This window comes from Zootoca vivipara, chromosome 6 (genome assembly GCF_963506605.1).
Source record: "Zootoca vivipara chromosome 6, rZooViv1.1, whole genome shotgun sequence".
NCBI lineage: Eukaryota > Metazoa > Chordata > Lepidosauria > Squamata > Lacertidae > Zootoca > Zootoca vivipara.
In genome coordinates, this window is record NC_083281.1 from 47,408,265 (window position 1) to 47,426,232 (window position 17,968).

Here is a 17,968-nt window from a genome sequence, read left to right on the forward strand (position 1 = left end):
CATATTTGCACCAATTTCCCAAAAACGTCAGTGCAAAACAGGATGGCAGGTCAAATGCACAATGTACAAATGATACAGACACGGCCAAAGTTATATGTGGCTAGCTGTGATAGACAGTATATCCTGAAACATTAATTAGATAATACTTTCACATATAACCTGTTCAGCATAAGTGAAGCTGGTATAATTACCACTGCAACACCCAAAAGCTTTTCCATACATTGATCTCGGTAGGAGCAGTTGACCTAGGAGACATTTTGACCTTGGCAACATTACTTCCAGAGCTGATCAATGACATCAAGACCAGCAGCCTGACATGCAGGGGGAATGGCACTCCTGCATTTAGCCCATGGTTCATATTGTGATCCAGGAAGCTTGACCTGACTAAACAGGATGCACAAATACAATGTTCTTGCTCTTGTAACTCTAAAATGCTTACCATGAACTCTGTCAGTGACCTACTATGTAATATCATTTCCTGGGAGCAGATTGCATATCCCTTGTGCCACACAGAAACACTCCAGACTGGAGAACCTGAAACCGTGTTTGTAAACCATCACCTTAACAACATTTGCAAATAGGAAGGAGTGGAAAGCCAATACACTGGAGCAAGAACCTTAAGCCTGGTGAAATATTCAAGTTAAGACACAAGGAACTAGATTAGAATAATCACTCCTGAGACTCAAAAGTAGGACTCAATGTAATTTCATCCCCCTTTACGACTACTGTTGTTGCTGCTGCTGCTGCTACTGCTGCTACTACTGATCTTAATAATGCAGTCAATGAACATTGCAAGAGTAGAGCATCTTTTGCCTGCAAAAAGTCCCAGGTTCAATCCCTGGTACTGTATCTCCACGTAGGGCTGACAGAGACCCCTGTCTGAAAGCCTAGCAAGCTGCTGCCAGTCAGTGTAGACCAGGCATCCCCAAACTTTGGCCCTCCAGATGTTTTGGACTACAATTCCCATCTCCCCCGACCACTGGTTCTGTTAGCTAGGGATCATGGGAGTTGTAGGCCAAAACATCTGGAGGGCTGCAGTTTGGGGATGCCTGGTGTAGACTATACTGAGCCTGATGAGTGACACCCAAGTCCCCATCTCTCTCTTTCTCTCTCCTGAGACACAGAAAACATTGCTGGGTCCTACATTTACCCAAAAGTTGAAAATGTTATCCTTGATGCTGCTAGACGAAAATCTTCTCACCTTAATCTCTTTACTTTTTCATTCAAACACCGTTTTTTAAATCACTGTGCTCAGTGTGAGATTTTTTTTTTACCATGGAATTAATAATATGCTGCTAATGCTACTCTAGTCAGATAAGGAAGAGGTCAAATTGCTTGTCTGCTACTGAACCAAAACCACAAATGAAGTGTGATAGTGTTGAGAAGTTATTCGTTCCTTCTGCGAAGATTGTCTATGCTTGCATGCACTCTCTCTGTCTCTGTCCCGTTGTTGTTTAGTCGTTTAGTCGTGTCCGACTCTTTGTGACCCCATGGACCATAGCACGCCAGGCACTCCTGTCTTCCACTGCCTCCTGCAGTTTGGTCAAACTCATGTTCGTAGCTTCAAGAACACTGTCCAACCATCTCATCCTCTGTCGTCCCCTTCTCCTAGTGCCCTCCATCTTTCCCAACATCAGGGTCTTTTCCAAGGAGTCTTCTCTTCTCATGAGGTGGCCAAAGTATTGGAGCCTCAGCTCAGAGCCTCAGTCTCTGTCTCACACACAGCCATAAAGTGCATTCATTGCCTTCTGCAGATGTATTTTTTTGTCATTGTACGGACATTGTCGACTTTATATTGTTGGTAAATTATTTGGTGTCCTGAAAGCACCTTTTGGTAGAATGGTTATAAGCCATATTACATTTTTACAACACAATCTGAAGCCCCTGTTGCCTTGTGTGAAAACTGTGAACACCTTCTCATGGATCCTCCTATTGCGGAGGGTACTATGATGTTGTTGGGCTGCATATGTGTAGCCCATCCTCCCCATTGCTTTGGAGATTAAACTGAATCATTTGGCAGGGGTGGACTTTGGTAATCTTTCATAATATGGTGCCCTGTGCAAGATCAAAATTTGGTACCCCAAAATGGATCTTCTCTATTATGGATCTTCTCAGGTCTCAGACAAGCTCTGCATAGGCCTGTGAATTCCTGAATACTGCGTTATAGAGAAGATCAGTTCGCTTCCTGTTTCCAGTGGTGAGAAATGGCTGACTCCCACATGATCCGACCTCAGCCGTGCCAGTAATTCAGGATTGATATGGGGGTAATTAACCCTGGCAGACTCCCCAGGGTGGGGGAGGATTGTCTCGTAGACCCATAGATCGCCCGAGATTTGTCAGCTGGCATCAAGATGCAAGGTGCAAGTGGCAAGGATGCTAGATCCTAGAGCACGGCAAGGCTGGCACTCTCTGAAGTCACTCTCACAAGCCGGAAATATCTGTTTCATAAAATAATTAGATTCGGACAATAAACAGACATAGTCTGGACCGAAGAAGATTGAGGAAAAATCTGCAGAATTGCACAGTCCCTGGTGTTTAAGCTCAGACTTCAAAGATATTCTCATTATGGTGTTTGGATTTACAGAAGTGATTGGTACGTTCTTTCTTCTTCTTCTCTATACCTACAATTGTTTTTCTATGCTAAGCCTCATTAAGAAACCTTTTTTTAAAAAAAAAAAACACGGAGTACAGATGGACTTCTATTTATAATTAAGTATTCAGCTGTGCAGCTTTGCTTAGACTTGATAAAGATAAAAGAAGAAACAAGATGACGCTTGTTAGTATGACGCAGCACGGAAAAATGAGAATTCCTCCCTTTTTCGAGGGAAGTGGGAAATACTTGCTAGCTGACTTTGTAATGACTTGAGATAACAATTTGGGACAACATACAGTGCATTTGTTTGCAGAATTTCTTCATTATGAGCGAGAGAGAAGGCTAAGTAGATGTCTAGCAACCCCCTTCTAGGGCACAGAGGGGGGGGTTGTGTGATCTCCGGCAAAACTGATCGATCGCCAAATGACTTACATCGGTGGAATACAGTTCATTTACATTGCAATATTACAAACAGTATGCTTAACAACTTAACATTGGGAATTTATCATGAACAGTAACAATTTAACAACTTGGGAGTTACTGCGTCATTAAACTTCAAACGACAGGCTTGGACAACAGCCCGGATTGGAAGATCGGAATGAAATCGGGAAAAGCTGCGCTAGCAAATTGACATTTGAAAAGATATATATATATATATACATAAATAAAACTGTACCCGATGAATGAAAGGATATATGATCTCTGACATGATTGAGAATCACACAGCCAGGGATGGGGAACTTTAAAGCGTTAAGATCGAAATGTGGAAAATATGAGAACAAGAAGAAGAAGGCAGAAATGAAAATATAGGAGATATACTTCAGAGGTCCAGAGTATGAGAATCCCAATAAATAAATAAATAAATAAATAAATAAATAAATAAATAAATAAATAATAAATACTTTGGATTGTAATTTGGCTGTTTTTTATTTTATTTTATTATTTTTAATTTGATTATGATTTGATGGACTTGTTAATTGGATGTTCTTATTGGAAAACTATTAAAAATGATTAGAGAGAGAGAGAGAGAGAGAGAGAGAAGATCAGTTCAACCTCCTCCCTGCAGCAAAATGACAGTAATTTCAGTTGTGGTACCATTTTATTTCTCTTTATGCCCCACAGGTTCCAAGTGTCTCTGAAAGGATCTGACAGCCTTATTAGAGGATCTGATAGCCTCAATACACTATCCAAAACCCACAATCTACCTTTATAGGACCCTATTAGGTAATGGGAAATTTGATGTGAAAGCCTCTAGAGAGGACTAGAACAGAGAGTTTGACTCCCATTACACTTGAGACAATGGCAAACTGTGTTGGCCTCCAGAAGGTTTGGCTCACAGGCTGCACCTAATCCAGCAAAAACTTGTATTTCTGGCATATTGGACTCTTCATTACCTTTGTCAGAAATGTCTTTCACCTATAGATACCTGCTGGTGCTGCAGTACACCATGGGCAGCACTGAGGGGGAATTAGTTTGCATCCTCACCGGTACAATGTATTTATTTTATTTTATTTTTTGTTTTGTTCTTTTAGCCACTGCCAAAACTGGCGAGGTCACCCTTGTAGCACACTATGCTGGATTGGTGCGGAGAGCAGGGAAATGAGTGGCTTTGCAGGCTTGCTGTGGCCCAACTTCCCCAGTCAATACTGGTGTCCTGGTCAGAGCAAGAAGAACAAATAACAATTCGAAAAGAAATTAGAAACCCCAGCCAGTCCAGTGTTGCTTTAAGGCGTTTCTAGTCTTCCTCCTCTCACTCCCTGGGGCTAATGGCTAGGCTTGCCTGCCAGCCAGCAGTTGCCATGGCGCTGGAAGGCCTTGCCGACCAAGTTCTGTGTATGAGCCCTGCCAGAGGGAAGGCCCTGTTGCTATGGGAACCAGAGTAACAGCCACAGGCCGGGAGGGAGAAAGAAGGCCTAGAAGTTGTGGAGCTGCTCTGGAGGCAGCAGCAGCAGCGGCAGCAGCAGCAGCAGGACCAGGCAAGTAAGTGCTCAGCCAGCCTTTGTCTGCTCTCTTGGTCTGGAATGGCTGAGGATGGGCTGCTGGGCTCTGGGGCACCTGCTCAATGTCCTTGGAGACCTCCTTGCTCATGTCCTTGCTAGGACTGGTACCTGGCAATTGCACTCAAGGAACTTTTGGTGTGGGGAGAGGGTTGATTAGGCCCGGGCTTTGAACACACGCATGGAGCAGGGATGAAAAGCCTCAGTGTTAGAGGGAAGGGCCACAGTGAGGGGTGGCCTACTGGGCTCTAGGAAGTAGCAATGGAGGAGGCAGCTGCCTCAGAAAGATGGAGTGGCACCACAAGAGCATGTGCTTTGCATGCAGTAGATCCCACGTCCCCACAGCATCTGCAGGTAGGGCTAGGAATGGCCCCTGCCTTAAACCCTGCAGAGCCATGGCTGCCAGTAAGTAGAGATTGCAGAGCTAGATAGACCCAACGGTTTGACTCGGTATAAGGCAGCTTCCTATGTTCGTATGAGAAACCAATTGCAGGTTGTTATAGGGAGTTATTGTGGATTTGAAAGCACAGGGCTATAAGTATCAGCTATTATTTATTAAGAATACCTATAGCCTGCTCTTTAGCCTCACACAGTGCATAGTTGAACTATGGAACTCCCTTCCACAGGAGGCAGTGATGGCCACCAACTTGGATGGCTTAAGAATCATAGAATCGTAGAATTGTAGAGTTTGAAGGGACCACAAGGGTCATCTAGTCCAACCCCCCTGCAATGCCGGAAACTTGGCCAACATGGGACTCAACATGGGGCTATGAATGGCTACTACCCATGATAGTTATGCTCTGCCTCCATGGTCAGAGGCATTAATGCTTCTGAAGACCAGTTGCTGGAAACCACAGATGGGGAAAGTACTCTTAATAATAATAATAATAATAATAATTTATTATTTATACCCCACCCATCTGGCTGGGTTTCCCCAGCCACTCTGGGCAGCTTCCAACAGAAAAATAAAACACAATAATCTATTAAACATTAAAAGCCTCTTGTGCTCAGGTCCTACTTGCAGGCTTCACAGGCAACTGTGAGAACAGAATGCTGGACTGGATGGACCATTAGCTCATCCAGCAGGCTCTTATGTTCTTATGTATATGTTGCAAGAGACTTTCAAAGCAGCTTACAGAAGTTTCCCAGAATAAATCACATTCAGGTTTAATATCAGGAGCAAAAATTACATGGTGTCCCTCTGGAGCTAAGTGTTCTGCCTGCCTCCTCCTCCCTCCTGCACTTTTGCTCCTTGTCTAGTGTGCAACAGCCCTGAGGCATGCAAGGGAACTGGGCTGAGTAGCTGGATCTAACTCAGGCCATGAAGGAGGCAGGTCTTCTTATAGCTTCTTAAGTGCCTCTAGGTAGGAGTTCATTCACCTCCACCTTACCTCCCTGTGTCTCACTTCTGAGCCCTCTACCATATAAAGAGGGAGGGGACAGAGGAGATGTAAGCACTGATACCTTCATGTTGAAAGATTTGAAATGGAAGCAGAACATGAAAGGAGAGATCTGTTGGAGCTGGGATGCACATTTCGGGGTCACACGCAGTTGAGCATCTGTATTATTGGATATAGCAGGAGGCAAAGGTGCTACAGTGGAATATTGCTACCAATGTCTTTTTGAAATGCCATCTGCTATGCTTTCAAGTTCCTACAGAGCCCTTAGATAGATCACAGTCTTTCAGTTCTTACAGACAGGAAAGAGAAAGTGTCAAAATCAGGCAGGTAAGAAGCTTGCTGTTTGCCTTTTAAATTGTCAGCTGCCATAGATAACCATATGCCTTCCTCCCAAATGAGCCTACTCACTAAAAATAGCATTTCTTTTCTTATGTATTTTTTATTATGTAGTTATATCCCATCCCTCCTGAAATGAGCTTAGAGTGGCCTATACAGTTCTCTACTGCCTCCTCCCTGTCCTTACAACATCAGGTTGGTTAGGCTGAGAGATGATGATCTGAATTCACTCGCAACCATGCCAGCTTCAACTGGATTCTTCTCCTGTTGCTGGAGTATACAGGATATAATTCCAGGGCTCCATTTTGTGGTCTTTAAAGGGGCCTCCCCACACTGTAACTTGCAAGTGTGCTTTGGAATCTGTGCTTGCAGAAATATAATATTTAAGATTATGCAGTGAATAATAAGCAATTTTTTTTACCTAGTGTAAAGTATTTCCAGTCTGTGTTTGATGATATGTGTGTGTGTGTGTGGGGGGGGGATATGAAGACAGCAGGACAGTAGATTCTTGTATATTGGCCATTGAGATGAAATTGGTTACATTATCTGTACAAGGGCAGCAAATAATTTATGGAAGCCAGTTTTTCGTAGCAGATTACTGTACAGATACTTCCAGACAGAATATTTCTCAGGAGTTTGGCATGTTGATTCAGTGCACCAATAGTAGTGATGATGAGTGAGCTCCCCCAGCTTGCATTGGATTGCCCCCCCCCCCAGCTTTCTAGGAGAAAGCTTTTAAAAAAACATAGAGATCACTCCAACGTTTCAAGCCTGCCCGCTCCCTGTTCCAACAAGCATCTTTTTGAACAACCTTGAGGATGTACTGACCATACTTCCTGCTTGGGTGCAGTGAACTTGTTTTCTAGGCTTTTTGGTTTATTCATTGAATTGGGAGGCCTAGAAAACTGTAACTCCTATGAATCGTGGCAGGAAATTACAGTCCAGCTAAGGAGAGGTCCACAAGACCTTTCCAGTAAGCCTTCCCTGCCATTTGTTCCTCCATCCCTTCACAAGGATAAGTTTCGGAGTGTGTGTGACACTGGCGCACAAAGGTGGTTTTCTAGTAGTAGCAGTGACCCCATTACAAGCTCCAAATTTCACTCCACCAGGACCCAACATTTCACTCACTAGGCCCCAAACATCTGTTTGAACTTGAACAGAGGTGAATGGCTTTTTACCTGTACAGTGTCTCTGGGCGAAGATCTTGAACCATGTTGGCAAAGGCTACATTAAATCATTAAGTTAGAAATGTCACAGTTTTCTCACTTTCCTTCTGTTCTGTGAGGGTGCAGATACCAATGTTCAACCAGTGATTTCTGTTTTACAGATTCTCCATTTTAAGGTACAGCTCCCTGACCACTTCCCTTTGAAACTGTATTAAGTAAATTGATTTCCCCTACGCTCTGGTCTTCTTGTTTTTGTTTATTAGCTTCTACTGCATCTCTGTCATAGGGTTTATGAAAAAACAAACAATACCTAAAATCACAGAAACCATTACACACAATCCAGCTGAAAGCCATGCATGAGTTAGCTAAATAAGAGCTCAGTTAGGAGCCCACGAACACTTTCAAGTAAGATGCTCCTACATGCAGATAGAAACTTGCAAGGGTGGTGTATTGCCTGCTGCATCTTAAAACAACCAGGTGCTGTTCTGATCCAAATAAACAGTCCTGTCCATTAGCAGATAGCATGGTAGGACTGGGCGGGTCATCTGGCCTCCCTCCAATGAAGTCACTGCATACCAGGATGAAGAGGGAGATGGGAGCAGTGACGACAAGGTCCGTGTGATGCTAATGTGCTGGTAGAACTGTTCTGACACTCCTACTAGCACATTTGCACAGCACCAACCTTGCAGTCTCCCCTCTCTGTTTCAGTATGCAGCAGCGACTCAGCTGGAGTGAGAGATGCAGCCACACCATGTCATCCTCTGATTGGAAAGGGGGACTCAAGGCACCTGTTGCACATCACACACAAAAGGGAGTGATAACTGGGTAATGGGAGGCTGACAATTCTCTTGTTGGAATACAGAGAAACAAAAATCCATGTAAATGAGAATATCAGATCTTGAGACTGCTTCTCTACTAATTTCCACTTTGAGTTTCATATTGATATATTTTTGAAGGGAAATAATTAGCAGCCATTCTCAGTTCAATGATAGTCAGGAATGAAACTCAAGCAGAACTGTGAATTCCAGGAGACTTTTTTCTCACTGTTTAAACCAAGTTTTTTGTTGTTGTTATTCCAGAGGTTCTGACAGATTAATCAAAGATGCTAACAGACCGAGTCCAGAAATCCATGGGTCCCCACAAGTTCTCAGAAGAATTTCAAAGCAAGGTGGTGGTACCTCACATCCCAAAACTGGTCAAAGAAGAAAAGAAGCATGCCCCAGTATGTTTGCTTGTGCTCAGCTGATCTAATACCTGGCCAAGTCATTGAATCTGCCCTTGCCCTTTAAGCACCTAGAGAAATTAGCCCTACCAAAAACCCACAATAAAATAGCAATGGAATTTAATTACATTGTGCCTTAACTGCTGTCTTTGTTCAGCACAAGAGAGAAACCATGCAGACATCTGAAAATCTTGCAAGCAGGTGCCATTTCCAGTAAGAGTTCCTTTAAGATAGGTAGAATGGAAGTCCTGCATCCTGAATTTTAAATGTTTCAGCAGGAAAATTAATGGAGGTCTAGGATTCCCTTGGCAGCAGTGAACACATATTAATCAGAAGTGCTTAACAAGGAAAGCCTTTCTTAACTCAGGCATTTATGTGGTCTTTGTTTTCAACTGCAGTTGACTCCATCTGCCTTCCTGAAAGCAATGACTCTGACAACGGAACAGAGGCTGGCAAACACCCATGAGGTGCGCCGGCCTCGAATTGTGCAGCTTCTGGACATGAGCGAAACTTCACACCAGAAGGTATCTCTTCCACTTTCACCCCTATTTGTAACTTAACACATTAACATAATTATATACTTGCAGGTTGATAGGAGCGGCAGGCCCAAAGTTGGGGAATGCTGATCTAGTTGTTCAGCCCATAGATTTGCAGTCCCAAGAGGGGTCTAGTGCCATCATCCAAAAATGTCTGACCAAAGTTTTCTATGGGTGTCCAGTGCCTTTGCTTACCTATTTTTAACACTATATGTTAAAAACTGGTAGTCCATACATTCTTGTACGTTTGATTTAATATCAGTTTTGCTTGCTCCTTCCAAATAATTGCCACAACCTTCCTATTCACAACCATCAACAAGACTGGTAGTTCTTTTTTCTTATGTCTCTGACATGATGCTGAAAGAGACCAGTGGCATGCCTTCATGCTGAGGGTTGATTTGGTCACTATGGTAAAAACCAGTGAAATGTACCTTAAACTTAGCAAAGCTTTGCCTCACTAATACTAACTTGTGAACTGAAAGAGCATAAACATGACCAGATCTTGTGCTAGTTTACTTGAAAGTCAGTCCAGCTGCATTACATGGAACTTACCCTCTAATACTGTAAGTGTGCATAGGATTATTGTAGCCTACTTCAGGGGCAGATGGGGCTTATCAACCCGGGATGGTAGCCCATCTAGGAGAAGGAAAATTGATCCTAAACCTCTGCTGCCTTGCAGCTATACTCATTTGTGAGAAAGGCTTTGGATGTAAACCCCAAGGAAAAATCCATACCCACTGCCTTGTGGGACATCTTTGAGAGGAGTAAACCCTACACAAATCTGAAGTGGAGTCCCTAAGATGGTTGGGTGGCGTCTTATACGCCTGTTTCCGGCAACTTCTGCAGCCAAGCTGATGTATTGCTCTGCTATCCTTTGGACCACATCAACAAGGCTGAGATGGGGGTCTGGTCGTCTGGGCAGCCTAGGATCTTCATACACACTGCACCCCTGAGAGGTCACTTTGGTGTTGCTAAAGCAGCAAAAACAACACAGAAAGCAGGAGTTACGAGTTACGTGTCTCTGCAGCCACAGCAGGCTGTGATTCTTCAGTGGTTTGACCTCACTCCTGGAGGTGCACTCCATTTTCTCTTGAAACAGACAGGTGCCAACAAACTTGGGAATAGGCCTGTTGAAATCAGTAGGGCTGCTTTCTGTGCAAAGATGCATAAGGTTGAGTTGTCTGACTGGCATTCTTCACTTGGCCATCCTGCCACTGGTAACAGCTCCTTCATTGGCAAGTCTAGGCCCAGGGCTACCAAGGACTGGTTTCATTAAGAGAGGCAGCCGCAACAGACTATGCTTTTTGCAGCCTAGGATAAATATTACGGGCTAGTTTCTTAAATTACTATCCAGTGTGTAACTCCAATTACTGTTTATTTAAGGTAATTATTCTCATTTACTCCTATAAGTCCTAGAGCTGAATCATTAAAACTAACAATTCTATGAACACTTTCCTCTGAAGGCAGCCCTGTTTCGGGAAGTTTTTAATGTTTGAAGTTTTATTCTGTTTTTAGTGTTCTGTTGGGAGCTGCCCAGAGTGGCTGGGGAAACCCAGACAGATGGCCATGGTATAATAATAATAATAATAATAATAATAATAATAATATTGAACACAGGGTGACTTGCTGCTGAGTGAACATGCATGGGCTTTGGTTCTGAAGTTGGTAATTTGCCAGCAGCAGCAGACTGATGATATGTTGCCTGGTTAAACAGCCTGGAAGAGCTGAACCTATCAAGGCTGAGCAGGAGATGGTGGTACACAATAGCACTGAGGCATAACCAGAGAAAACAGGACTAACTAACCCATGTAATAGGTCTGTTGGAATACTACTAGAATGGCATGCTACACTTCCCGGAATGCCTGAAGTTGTACCTTTCCTTTGGGGCAGGATGGCTCCGCTCTGAGTGGCGCTGGCCTGTCCTGCTTCCCAGTCCGCTGACTGCCAGGCAGCATTTACATGCATCCTTTTGTGTCGTCTTCAGTTCTCTTCTGTTGATCTGGACCAGTCTCTGTTTCAACCATTCCCATCAGAAGTGATTTTCCAGAATTATGACCCTTGTGAGATGTATGAAGTGCCACTAATTCTGAGGAACAATGACAAGGTATGACATGTCAGTGAAACTGTAAAGTAGTTTTAAGGTGGGATGTAGGGAGAGAAAGCACAATGGCTGGAGCATTCTTCCTCTTCTTCCCAGTGAAATAACTCTCCTGGCAATTTTTTCAGTGCCTATGTCCCATTTTAACTTGCTCTTTAGCCATTGTTGTTTGCTACTTAGTTGATCTAAGGACTGAGAGGATGGCCTGGTGAGGCTTTGGTGAGGTTTCAATAAAAGTGGTGGCCATTTCGATCCCAAAAAAGGTTGCAGTGTCATTTATTGTTTCCTATGCCCCTACCATAGCATAGCACCATAGCACGTGCTATGGTCCATGGGGTCACGAAGAGTCGGACACGACTAAACGACTAAACAACAACAACAATGCCCCTACCACGGTGACTCAAGGCTTACTGCAACTGGGCTCATAATTCACATATCTGTGATCTATGGATCTTAACAAGAACCAAAGAAAACTATCGGGGGAATGATATATTTGTCTACAGAGCTGCTTTTTCTTTAAATGCAAAGGATTTAAAGGCAGGATACACCTTATTTTTAACTGCATGTTTTATTAAATGTTGTGAAGTTAAATGATTTAAGTCCTTTCCAAAAGGGCAACCAGATTCCTTAGTGAAGGTTTGTTTTTTGTGCTCCCTCCAAATGTCATAATCTTTTCAGATCTCATTCTCACAAATATATACAAGGCTTGTTTGATCTATCTTATTGATTATGACCATGCTGAGATGGCATAGTCATGAAACTGAAGCCTGCTCAGTGCCTGGGATTCCTATGAATGCTGCCGTGAGTTCCATCACAGAAGGAAGGATATAGATGAGATAAATAAATGGAGCTTGTTGAACACTGAAAGTAGAGTAGCCCACAGCTTCTCAACTGGCTATTCCCCCCCCCCTTCATGACTCAAAGGCTCCTTCCTTCAGGACTGTGTTTTCACCAAGAGTCCTGTGCTGCTGCCTGCAGCATGTGTACTCTTTGCTTAACTGAGCAATCATGATCAGATTACATGCACACTGCATCCCTTATGCTTTGTCCATCAAGTACTGTAATAGATTGCCTCCAACAGTCAGAAATGGCTTCCTTGCCCCTCAGCTGCCAGCATCCATTTAGCTAGTTTCCTTCCAGCACTTGGCTTTAAGCTGCTGTTGAAAGGAACAGCTGGCCCTTTAGTGGTTGTTTGTGCAGAGTTTGCCCCAAATTAGCAAAACTAGGACTTACATATTTGTTCTAGTGTTCAATCAGTGTTAAATTTGCTGTCATTTCTATCTTTGCCAAGGAAAGGAATAATGTGTTGAATAATTTGGCATTTAATTATAATGTCATGTAGCATGTTTATGGACTGGTTGAAAAACACATCCACCCAATCTGAAATAAACCCTTTGCCTCTGTTCTGAAATTGTTCCCAAATGTGAGCTGGTGGGGCATTTCACCTAGTCCTAGGAGGGCACCTCAGTTTCAGTCTTTGCTTTCCTGGAAGCTGCTTCTTGGAGTAAGGTTTTCAAGCTGTGCTGTGTCAATGAAAGGAGGAAAAACCTGATAGGCCAAAAACATTTATATCTCATTTAGGATATGGGGCTGTATCAGTTGTTGTCTTGTCAGTGGCTGCTGACTGTCTTTCCCCCTTAGTGCCACCATAATTGTGCTTTTCTTTCTTCCAATCCTGCATGGAGAATGTAGGACACCACAATGCTGAGAGCCTCTTCCTGCCATTGGTCCATGTCATGGGCAGGACCCAATGAATCCCCCATTTTCTTTGGGCTGAGAACGGAGCCAGTTTTAATTAAACAAATGCTGCTTAGAGGAGCATTACAATGCACAGATAAGGCATATCCACACTTCATGCCTTTTTGGACTGCCTGTCTCTCTACCCCCAAACTTCTAAATTTGGCAACTTGTGGAATTCTATGTGGGGCAGTGTAGTGCTTGTCCATGATTGACTTTGGCAGTTTACCAGCTCCACCCCACCTGACCCTGACTTTCTTTTCTGCATCTCTCTTGGCCCACAAAAATAGTTTACAGGGAACTGGAAAGGTCTTGGGGGCGGGGGACACTTGCTAAAAGGGGAATCCAGTGGGAATTGTCACTAGGAAAGTTACATTGATGGAGATGAAACAGAAAGCATACTAAAGGAGAATACTGAAGGTCTGAATCTTTTCCTTGATACTTCGCAATAAATGTGCTAGAAATGGACAGAAGGGCAACATGAACAAACAAGGAAGTGTGAAAAGTAATCAAAGCCACAGTTGTGTGATTAAATACTGCAGGAAGATGGTGAAAAGTTTGGAAATGCAGCAGCATAGTATCAGTGCAAACTAGTGCAGCACCAAATATAAGGAAATATAAATTGGAGACAAATGAATATTTCCCTGGGAAAATAGCTAATAGGGAGATAACTGATGCAGAAGCCCAAAGTGGATGCAATGTGGTTTTGCTAATACATCTTGGGTAATTTTATTATGACAGGGTTTTTATCTGCAGCCTCAACTGAAGAGCACAGTGTCTATGTCCAGAGGGCACAACACTGAATGTTAGTAATAGAAGAATATTGGAAATAAGACTAAGAGAGATGATGTTTTGTCACAATACCAAAGAGCCTAGGGGAGATAATTTTGCAAGTTTCTTTCATCCACACCTCAGTTCAGGTGATATATTTGGGTGTGAATTTATTTAGCCCTATTGGTTTCAGTAGGATGAAATCATTCTAAAGCCGAGTTGTGGTGAATCAGGGTGCAGTGTAATTAAATCTTATTAATGCTTGCAAACAGACAAGTGTTAAAAATAAATACACACACTCCCCTGCCGCTACATATAAAGGTTGAATACAAATGGTGGTCCTTCCTTTCCCATCTGGCTCTGGTGTTTTTCCTGGCTTTTTGGAGACTGCTGCTGCTGGTATTTGGGTTAGGATTAGAGATATCTGAGTCCTTTACCCTGATGTTGTGTATATACCAGTCATTGCCCTCCTTACTGCTCTATTGCAGCAGGCCTTTGACAAGGGTGATGATGTGAGCTCCTCTTGATTGCATGGTTGTGAACTGTGTGTGAAGAGGATTTGGATTGGAATCATGGAATCATAGAATCTTAGAGTTGGAAGGGACCCAAAGGGTCATCTGGCCCAACTCCTGTAGTGCAGGAATCACGGTAAAGAATCCCTGACAGATGGCTATCCAATCTCTGCTCTTACTGTCAGAAAGTTCTTCCAGATGTTTTGTCAGAATCTCCTTTCTTGTAACTCAAATCCATTGGTTTGAGTCCTACCCTCCTGAGCAGGAGAAAACAAGCTTGCTCCATATTCCACGTGGCAGCCATTTAGGTATATGAAGATGTTCAGTGTTCTCCACACTAAACATACCAAACTCTCTTAATTGTTCCTCATAAGGCTTGGTTTCAAGACTCTTTATCATTTCAGTCACCCTTCTCTGCACATGTTCCAGTTTATCAATATCATTCTTAAACTGTGGTGCCCACAACTGGACACAGTACTCCAAGGCAGAATAGAGCAGTACTAATACTTCCCTTACTGATGTCATTGTGGTTTTCCTGCCATTGCTGCACATTTTTTGGTACCTTGTATGCTGTCAGAGACTGGCTGGATAAGGAAGAGTGGTGGGAGCCTGTCCAAGAGCCTTAGATCCTGGTGGTGGAACACTGAAGAGCAGTCTGCAGAAGGGTCGAGCTGGGAGGTGCTAGAAGCAAAGGGGTCGAGTGATCAAGTAGGTCAGGAGAAGGAGGACCTTCCAGGACAGGGTTAGAGGCTGAGAGTCACAGTGTGAGCACAGATTCAGACCAAGAGAAGTCAGAGGTTGGCCCTGCTACACGGCAGCAGGACAGTCTCAGTCCTGCTGGCTCGCCTCCTGCTCTGACACCCCGCTTGAGGAGAGTTGTGCAAGTTGCTGAGCAACAGGCCAGACATGCCCAGAGGAGGAGCTTGCCCCCTTGTTGCAGCCTTTGTCTGCTTGGGAGGAATCTAGAATGGAAGGCTAGAGGGGGAATGGCGGAGCTAGTGGTCAGTTTCAGCAACGTCTTAGCTGGATTAAGGCAAACCAGAGGCTGTGTTGCTATTTTCTATAAGAAAGAGTTAATTGCCTTCTGTGCCTTCCATGTGTGTGGAATTGCCTTCTGTGCTTGTCCTGGATCATTGACAGCTCCTTGACATATGCATGGATAATGGGTGGGCAGTCTTGGTGCACAACATCATGTTTGGTGAGGAGCAGCAGAGTTACCAGGGATGTTCTCAAGGCTGCATCTTAGCACTTATTTCTCCAGTAATTCTTGTGCTGCCTCACTTGTGCTTACTGCTGTAAGCGCATAGGATTACTTTACCACCACTATACAGATGTAGCTGGACCAGAGGATCAGCCCGTCTAGGTTGTTGGCTGCTAGAAAACAGAATATGTCTCTCATGGCAAGGCTGGTTAATTTTATTCATCTGTTTGAATCATGGCATGGCAAAATATTTTTCTGTATTTCTTATAGATCCCTCGGCTGGTGAAAGTTGTTCTGGAGAGTTCACCTTACTTCAGAGTCATAAGCCCCAATGATGTGTGTAACAAAGTTGCACCTGGCATGCATTCGACATTCCGCATCCTCTTCACTCCTGAAGAGAACAAGGTAAGATCATCGCCTCTCCTGCTGGGAAATCTGTGTTTCTGTTTAAGGCCGCATGGCAAAGAAAGATGCAGGAGACTGGGAGCCAAAGAGCCTAAGCCTGAGACTAGCAGGCCTTTTCACATAGCCCTGCAGTTCAGGCTCACCCTTTGTGGAATGTGTGGCATTTCTCATTTCCTCCTATTGTCAGCATCACCCTCCTTGAACACACAATTGGCAGAAGGACTTCTCAAACAAAAGGAATAAATCAGAGAAGGAAAAGTTGGTAGGATGTTTGAAGAGGAACACAATGTATAGGAGCTGATGTGCTAATGCTGCACTCTGCCATCCATTTGCTGATTCTATCTCTGGCTCTCTTAATGAGCTAGTATGGACAAGGATCAAGGACACAGGTGGCTGGCCTCAGATACCCATGAATCTTGTCTAACTTGAACAAATGGAAACATCAAAGAGATGAATAAAAATTTCATTTATTGAGGCCCAAGGATATGGACAAGGCTGCCTTGATCCTTTGCCTAATAACATCTTGCACAAGGATGAGGAACCTGTCTCAGCCTGAGGGATACATCTGGGTAACTATTCAGAGACCACATTGGTGGGCGGGGGCCTGAGGCAAGAATGGGTAGGGCAATGAATATAAATTTTACGTTTGTACAGTGGGTAGTTTCTACACATATTCACATGGATGTGTTCACATGTAACAGAAAGCCAAACTATGGCGGAGCACAAATGCATAGGCTCCCAGAGAGCAGATTGCAACTGCTTTGCTCCTCTATTTTTCTTGCTGTGCACTAAGATATGGTTTGGCTTAGTCTGTTGTCTGGTTTGTCTCCTCCAGAGAAATAAAAACTGTAAGCCCATAACAATACTTGGTTGCAGCTCCTGGTTTGTCCAGAGAGACAAATCAGCTCCTGGAGAGTCATTGCAGGTGTTTGCAGTGAGACCCTAATCAGAGGTTGAAGTGAGTTCAGGTGTCATTTTTCTGGGGCAATTGGGTGTGTCAGTAGATCCTACAATACTATGCTGTGCACTTTGAAGATTTTTTTCTGGCATCTGCTATGGTGGAGGGATGCTGAGCCCCCAGAAACAAGGCTTCTCACTTGCACATTATTCTTTCTCCCCAGGATTATATCCATGAAGTAACGTGCATTACTGAAAGGGAAAAGTTTATTGTCCCTATTCGAGCCATTGGTGCCAGAGGCATTTTGGATTTCCCAGACAAGCTGAATTTCTCCACCTGCCCGGTCAAGTACAACACACAGAAAACACTGCTTGTTCGTAACATTGGCAACCGAGAGGCCCGCTATCAAATCACTACACAGAGGTAAAACCTCAAGATTTCTGTCTGGGTTAGAAGGTTTCAGATTATGGAATGTGACATCAGTAATAGCCAGAACATGAGACAATGACTTCCCCCAACCAACCAACCTTTATTGTATGTATTTTAATATTTCTGTATAATAAGGGAGACAATGACTTCAGTCAAACATGTTTAAAGTTACTGAGCAGGTTTCTCATAGGCTGCAGGAAATATTTCTTGTGCTTTAACCTTGGGGAATTTGGGCCAGCCACACCTTGGATATAGACCACTGACATGGTTTGGGTCTAACACAGCTCTGCATTAGTGAGAGCTAAGAAGGCTGGAGTGCTGGTGCTGTGGGTGTAGCTTAGACCTAAGATATCATTGGCTACCGATGGCTTTAACTGCTCCCCAGCTTTCACTTTGTCTTATCTAGGTGAGCTCTGCATTAGAAAAGAGCTCCCTGCTTATGCCCTTGTACTCCACGTGAGTGTGTCACTCTGGTATATCCAGTCTTGGTTTTGTACCTGCAGCCTAAGGACATAAGAAGATGATACTGGCTGCTAGTTAAGACCAAAACCCACCTCTTCAGGCATCTTGTTCTCACAGTGGCAAAAAAACATACATCTGAGAAGCCCTCAAGCAGGACCTGAGAGCAACTGCAGCAGTTGGTCCACTTGAATCCAGAGGCTGTCTC

The 17,968-nt window shown here is 43.7% G+C and overlaps 1 protein-coding gene across 7 annotated transcripts in view; it reads left to right on the forward strand.

Moving 5' to 3' along the window:
• The first annotated feature begins 4,471 nt into the window (after positions 1-4,471).
• HYDIN (HYDIN axonemal central pair apparatus protein) overlaps positions 4,472-17,968 on the forward strand; it is a 174,777-nt gene continuing 161,280 nt past the window's right edge. For 6 of the 7 annotated variants that reach the window (XR_009557771.1, XM_060275916.1, XM_060275918.1 and 3 more), the window contains exons 1-6: positions 4,472-4,573; positions 8,572-8,714; positions 9,113-9,238; positions 11,235-11,354; positions 15,840-15,974; positions 17,096-17,295. Coding sequence is in view for 6 of the 7 variants with exons in the window: in XM_060275916.1 (XP_060131899.1) it covers positions 8,595-8,714; positions 9,113-9,238; positions 11,235-11,354; positions 15,840-15,974; positions 17,096-17,295 (701 nt within the window). In the remaining variant the exon portion in view is untranslated. Of the gene's footprint in view, positions 4,574-6,804; positions 8,715-9,112; positions 9,239-11,234; positions 11,355-15,839; positions 15,975-17,095; positions 17,296-17,968 lie in introns of those variants that run through there. The other variant, XM_060275917.1, reaches the window with a different exon arrangement.